The sequence below is a fragment of the Anneissia japonica genome, unplaced genomic scaffold (genome assembly GCF_011630105.1).
Source record: "Anneissia japonica isolate Jap-2015-1 unplaced genomic scaffold, ASM1163010v1 scaffold573_len2283161_cov171, whole genome shotgun sequence".
Classification (NCBI taxonomy): Eukaryota; Metazoa; Echinodermata; class Crinoidea; order Comatulida; family Comatulidae; genus Anneissia; species Anneissia japonica.
In genome coordinates this window covers 1,058,440-1,066,103 of record NW_022719802.1, presented here as the reverse complement: position 1 = coordinate 1,066,103, position 7,664 = coordinate 1,058,440, and the positions used below count along the sequence as shown (strand labels likewise).

At 33.7% G+C, this 7,664-nt stretch overlaps 1 protein-coding gene across 1 annotated transcript; it reads right to left on the bottom strand.

Moving 5' to 3' along the window:
- Window positions 1–3,318: 3,318 nt before the first annotated feature.
- On the bottom strand, window positions 3,319–4,437 carry LOC117110995. The gene is made up of 2 exons (XM_033253851.1): window positions 3,945–4,437; window positions 3,319–3,725 (listed from the first exon to the last, which is right to left on the bottom strand). Exons 1-2 carry the CDS (start codon window positions 4,435–4,437, stop codon window positions 3,319–3,321), a joined length of 900 nt encoding a protein of 299 aa, XP_033109742.1.
- Between the last annotated feature and the right edge of the window lie 3,227 nt (window positions 4,438–7,664).

Genomic DNA, 7,664 nt, shown 5'->3' with positions numbered 1-7,664 from the left:
TATATGTGTATGTATATGTATATATATATATGTATATATATATATATATATATATATATATATATTATATGAAGAATGCGTGCCCACCTGTGTTTCAAAACATGAATATAATATAGCGTATCAGTAATGAAACTAAGAAGCTGACTTTAGAAACACTAAAATTTAAGATTCTGGATAATATATATTAAAAAGGCAAATGGGAAAACCCAACAGCAAACGGCCATACAATGCAAAACAATTTAAAATTAAATCGGAACAGTAGACTTGGCCATTGTCTTTCCTCGATTGTCAACGATCGACGGCACGAAGAAAGAGAGAAGGAGCGCGCAAGCTCCACTAGGCTCGTTCCCACAGCCGTTGATTTTTTCCACTTGACCCGATGTCAAATGTCATGAAAGCACCGAATGATAAAAGAACCGTACGTAAAGATGAAAGGGCCGAAAGGTAAAACTAAAAAGCACCAAATGATAAAAGATCCGTAAATGTGGCAAAAGCACCGAACGTAATGATAAAAGCACCGAACGTAATGTTTCAAAGCACCGAATGCAATGTTAATAAAAGCACCGAACGTAATGAAAAAAAAAACCAAACGTAATGTAAAAAGCATGGAACGTAATTTGAAAGCACCGGACGTAATGTAAAAGGCACCAAACGTAATGTAAAAAGCACCGAACGTAATATAAAAAGCACCGAACGTATTGTAAAAAGCACCGAACGTAATGTAAAAGCACCGAACGTAATGTAAAAGCACCGAACGTAATGTTAAAAGGGCCGAATAGCAAATGCGCCGAACGGAAAAGAGCCACCAAAGGCAGTAACGGCGTTCCATAGTAATGTGTGTACTTGCTTGGTCACTACCGGTGGCATATCTGGAGGTAGGGGAGGGGGTAGGAAGGAGTACGCCCCTTATAAATTACTCGTCTGCCAGTCGCCCCTTCCCAAAATCCCTTGCAAGTATTTAGCAATCACCTAAAATCAACTTATTTTGAGAGTGAGCACGCCCCTCAACTGATCATCTATCACCCTCCCCCCCCCCCCCCCCCCCCCCCCCCCCCCCCCTTCTCTTTTTACCCACGTCACTTCTGCTCCCATACATATATTCCAAGACTACGCGGTACTGGGTAAAGTCAACTTGATTTCTTACTTCGAACAAGGTTTCCATTCGTAAAAGTCTTTAAAGATAGGCCTAAGCCTATGGTAGAGGGTCGAGACCAGAACATACCACCTCCGACCGTATATTGAGAAAGATTGAACAAATTGAACTTAATGACTGTAAGTGTAAGTAATCTGCTAATTATGAATACAAAAGACACAAAATATATTTAAAAAAATAAATAAATAAATCATATAGGAATAAAGTCTAATCTAATCATATTTATTTATATAGCGCCTTTCTTTGCAGATACGAAGCGCTTCTGTCCCTGGTCATTGGATCCACATGGTAAGTGTTGCTGCTGTATTCAGCGCAGGAGCAAGCACTCCCACCAGGTACCCATTTATGCTCCTGGGTGGAGAGAAGCAAAGCACAAGGACACAAGCGAAATGCACAGCGAGGGATTGAAACCCCGACTTCGAGGATGGGAAACCAAACCTTTCACGCTGCTCCAAACCGCAACGTGAAAGACGAAGAATAGAAAAGAAACTCGGAGCGGCTGAAATATTTTCCGAAAATAAACAATAATAATAATCAATGTCATTATTGTATTACCGTAAAACAACCTCGAATTAAAGCCCTGCCGGGCTTCTTCTTTTCTGCGAACTTTCGATGTGCTTCTTTTCATGATGGGCTTCTTTTCGAGATGGGCTTTTTTCATAAGTATATATAAAATAATACAATTTAAAAGATTCTATCAGATCACCAATACAATATTGGAATTAAAATATAATGCCATTTAACAGTGAACGAAGTCATGCTTGTCAAATTAATGTATTTAATTATTATATTGTCAAGGCATGATCACACTGCATGGTTGTATGACAGGAAAAGATAATGGAGTCATGAAAAAGTTGTTTTAATAATCTAGCGGACCCATTTGACTTGGCTGACCCTTAGGGGTGGTGCCAGGATTTTCCCGACGGGAGTGGGGCGGGGTCCGATGTCCCTTACGAAAAAAGTGGGCGAAGTCGGGCGTCGCCCAAAATCTCTCGAAAGTGTCCCCCACGGGTTTCGAAGGCTTTATTTAATCGATTTTAAAGTAATAACATGTAGAAAATACAAATAGGCCTACATTTTTTTTCCTCCCCGACGGATTGTGGTTTTTCTCCCCGACGGAAGTGGGTGAAGGGGACACTCCCGACGGGGCCCTGCTGTCCCCCCCCCCCGCTGGCGCTACCCCTGCTGACCAGTGGTGGCGCCAGAGTGGCACTGGGGCTATAATTAAACTATTTTTGATAACTTTTCATCACAATGTAATAATAATAATAATAATATTAATAATAATAATAATAACAATAATAATAAAAAATCAATGAAACTAATTAAAAATAATTTGGGCTCTGTTATGACAAATACTCGTTTAAATAGCCTCATGATGCTTGGAATACATCGTGATAGGGGAAGCAACCTCTACCTCTACCAGCGTGGTTGACCGATTTCATGCAAAATTTCCAAAATGTAGAATTTCACTTTCCAGAATGAGGATTTGAAAATAAATTAGATGGTTACATTGCATACCGTACTCTTTGTTTCTTGTTTTATTCAAAATTGTTTGGTTTTGGAAGCTGATTTCGACATTAGAAAACATAGCCTGCATGAAGTCATATAGTAGCTCGATGCCTATCAAATAAGTAATAAACATTCGCCATAATTCCTGTCTCTTATACACATCTAGATGTGTATAAGAGACAGGGTTAATATTATGCATGGTCATGGTGTCAAAAATGGGCCGTGGGCCAAGAGGGTTTAGTGCAAACTCAAAATGCGTGTGCCACCACTTTAGTTTTGCACTGCGCCACTTGACTTTTGTACTGTGCCACTTGACTTTTGCACTGCGATTGTAGTTTGTCCTTTTCGCGACAAAATGTGACCGCGGTTGATTGTAATTAATGATAACAATTAAAGTACAGTTGTAATAACTTATAGGCCTATAGGTAAATTACGCTACATAAGAATGAACTATTATTATTATTATTATTATTATTATTATTATTATTATTATTATTATTATTATTATTATTATTATTATTATTATTATTATTATTATTATTATTATTATTTTACTTCTTACTTCTTACTTCAGCTCCCATGTAGGCTTCCGCCTGTCAGTGGTGCTAGCCTCTCTCTCCATTTTTGTCTGTCTGACATCTCACCGCTATTTATTAATTCTTGGAAGTTGGCATGTTATTCCTATTTAAAGTCTCTTTAATTGTGTCTATCCATCGTTTCCTCGGTCGTCCTCTTGGTTTTTTCCCACACGGTGTCCAGTTCCAGCATCTCTTAGCTACTCTATTATCGTCCATTCTCTCTAAATGACCAAGCCATCTTAACTGAGCTGCTTCAATTTTATTGCGAATGGGCGTCATACCAACCTGCCTTCGGATCTCCTCATTTTTAATTTTGTCCAGTCTGGTCTTATTGGTAATAATCCTGAGGGGTCTCATTTCTGAGGCTTGTATCCAACTCCAGTCAGTTGTTGTTATTGCCCATGCTTCTGTACCATACATCAAGGTAGGTGACAGGACTGCATCAAAATGATCTGCTTGGTCTTCTGAGGTACATGTTTGTCCTTTAAGATAGGATACAAAGCAGCTACATTCTTGCTAAATTTCCCAATTCTCTCCGTGATATCCAATTTATTTCCACCTTCTTGCATGATGATGCTTCCTAGATATTTTGCCTTCTCTACATTTTTTCACAGTTTCTCCGTTGATGATGATTTTGAGATTTTCTTCTGTCTTCCTACTGACATACAGAATTTCAGTCTTCGAGACATTCATCTTCATACCTGCTCTTTTAAAACATTCATTCCAATGATGTATTGCTCTCTCGAGATCTTCTCTTTCGTCTGTGTAGTACGAGATGTCATCTGCATAGGCCATGATGAGACTTGTGATAGGTGGATTGTGTTTCATTTTAAAATTTCTAATGACGCTGTCCATATATGCAATAAATAATATTGGGGATACTACGCTTCCCTGTTTCACACCGGTTTCTATATTGAAACATTTCTTGTTTTCAAAACCTGTCCTGACTTTGCAGAGGCATGGGTTGTACATACTTTTCAGAGCTCTTCCTAGACGACCAGTAATACCATACTCTTCTTCCATAAATCTCCACAGCATTTCCCTAGGTATGGATTCAAAAGCTTTGCTTAAATCAATGAAAGTGAAATAAGCTGGTTTGTTGAACTCCCATGATTTTTCCACCAAGGATCGTATGCTGAATATCAGGTCGGTGGTAGACATGTTTTTTCTGTAACCATGCTGTTCTAAGCCCATCCTTGGTTCAATCCGCTGTCTAACTCTTTTTTCTATGATTCTTTCATATAATTTAGCTGTATGATTAATTAGTGAAATTCCCCTATAATTTTCACAATTACCGGAATCTCCTTTTCTTTTATAAATCGGTATAATTAAAGTTTTACCCCATTCTTCGGGTATTTCACCTTTGCGCCAGCAGTGGTTTATTAATCCTAAGACATGACTAAGAATTTCCTCACCTCCATATTTAATTAGATCTATAATGATTTCATCTTCCCCTGGCGATTTTCCATTTTTTATTTTCTTCTAATTCTTGTGATGTAATTAAATCTTCTTCTACCTTAACATCCTCATTAGTTATTTCTTCCCTGCAAGTTTCCTCTGTTGTTATCTCTCCTGTTTTTACATTTAGTAGCTTATTGAAATATTCTGTCCACCGATTATTGATACTTTCTGCTGTGTAAATAAAATAATCAATGATTGACATCTGGTCAAACTTAGCGGAGTTTTGATTCCATCTATATCTTGTACACCTGTGTGAACTTTGGTGTTGGAAGAAACCGTTCATAATCTTTAAATTGTTCATAATACAGAAGTCAATTAGTCTTCCTCCCTCAGGATTTCTATGTTCTTCACCGAAGGGACCCATTACCTTTTCAGTTCCCACTCTGTCGCTTCCAATTCAGCCATTAAAATCTCCCATCATCAGCCCTATCTCGGTGTCTTGTATATGATAACAATCCTCTAGTAACCTATAAAAGCTTTCCTTCTCTTCAGTTATATGTCCTTGCTGAGGTGCATACACTTGATATATGTGGTACTTATTATTATTATTATTATTATTATTATTATTATTATTATTATTATTATTATTATTATTATTATTATTATTATTATTATTATTATTATAATTATTATTATCATCATCATCACCATTATTATTATAATATTATTATTATTATTATTATTATTATTATTATTATTATTATATATTATTATATATATCATAACTTTGATGGCTTTCATTATTGTTACCGTAATATCTTTAGAAAACTATTAGTACCCTTTCGAATTTATTTTATGTAGCTATTATTATTATTAATGGTATAATTACTATTATTATTAGTATTACTATTATTATTATTATCATTATTATTATTACTATTAGGCTATTATTATTAATTTATTGTTTACCAGTATTATTATTATTAGTATTATCATTATTACTTGTGTGAGTAGTTTCATAACTTACCTGCTCTAAAGACTAATTTTTTTTTACAGTACTTTACGAATATATTCGTATTGTAGTACTGTTGTACTTGTACCATATTAGCTTTCTTTTTTAGACACCCAATGTTTGTATTATTGGTAGGCCTATAAATGTAAATAAAAATTTTTAATAAATAAAAATAATAATATATTATTATATATACCATAACTTTGATGGCTTTCATTATTGTTACCAAAATATCTTTAGAAAACTATTAGTACCCTTTCGAATTTATTTTATGTAGCTATTATTATTATTAATGGTATAATTACTATTAGTATTATTAGTATTACTATTATTATTATTATTATTATTATTATTATTACTATTATTATTAATAATATAATATTGTTATCGTTTATTATTATTGGTGTTGTTATTGCTATTTTGTTATTAATACTAGCATTATTATTATTATTATTATTATTATTATTATTATTATCGTTAATATTACTCATATACATTTTTTAGACCTGTGTGAGTAGTTTCCCAGCTTACTCGCTCAAAAGATTAATTCTTTATTTTACGAATATAACTGTTGTACCTGTTCCTGTTTCTTGTTTGTTTTGTACCGGTATCTGTTTTATGTATAAATTATGGAAGCACCAATTTCATGTTCTAATATTAATTGCGACCGACTTGCTAACTTAATTTTTAAACCAACTGCATCTGCTAGACAATTTGACAACATAGATCCTGACAATAATTTTTTCAACAATGCAAACGTATCAAATTTTTATTTACCAATCGAGTTCAAAAGTAAATTTAAGAATAATGACTGTGAAAATAATTTTTCTTGTATTCACTTTAATGGTAGAAGTCTGCTTAAGAACTTCGAATCGATTTCAAATTGTATTAAATCACTTAACTTTAATTTTGATATCATTTCAGTAACAGAAACTTTACCAGCCCACTTATTTATATTCCAAATTATTCCACAGTTTTTAAACCTCGTTCTTATAAATGTGGTGGAATTAACATGTATATTAAAAACAATACTCAATATTCTCTTAGAAACGACCTAACTCCCATTAATTATTAATTAATTTTGTGAATCATTATTTATCGAAATTCATACACTCAACGAAAACATAATTGTAGGTACTATGTATTATGACCTCATGATATCACTATTCCTTATTTTACGGAACAATTTGAGCTTCTGCTTAAAAAGATATTAAAAGAGAAGAAAAAGGTTTTCCTTCTTGGTGATTTCAACATAGATATTTTAAAATATGAATCTGATAACAACGTTAATGATTTTATCCATTGTTTATTCAACAATTCTCTTCTTACCCTCATTCATAAACCGACAAGGATAACTCCACATTCCGCTCCTTATTGATAATATTTTTACTAATGACCTTGAACCCTCTAACAGTGGTATTATCATTCATGATGCCACTGATCATCTTCCTGTTTTTAACATTAGTTTTATAAACAAGTCCAGTAGGCCTAAAACAAATATTAATAATAATATTAACCGCAAATTTCGTAAAATTATTGCAAATAATATTTTAAACTTTCGGAGCGATTTATCGAACTGTTCGTGGTATGATGTCATCAATGCCTCGCACCCTAATATAGCATACGATACATTTATGAAAAAGTACGTAACCCTATATAATAATAATTTTCCTTTAACCGAAACCTGGAAAGCAAATAAAAAACTATTAATCTCAATTTCACATAAACGTAAACTTTACCTAAAAAGCATCCATCATCCTACAAATAGCAATGTATCTAAATATAAGCGTTATCGCAATAAATTAGACCATCTCCTAAAAATTGCTAAATCTGAATATTATAAATACACATTTAATAAGCTTAAATCTAATACAAGGCTACTTGGCGTGTCATAAATTCTTTACTTAAACCATCAAATAGCACCTTACCTGATATTGAGATTTTGGATAAAGGTGAATTAATACAAGACCCCTTGAAAGTCTCAAATTTATTAAACAATCACTTTACT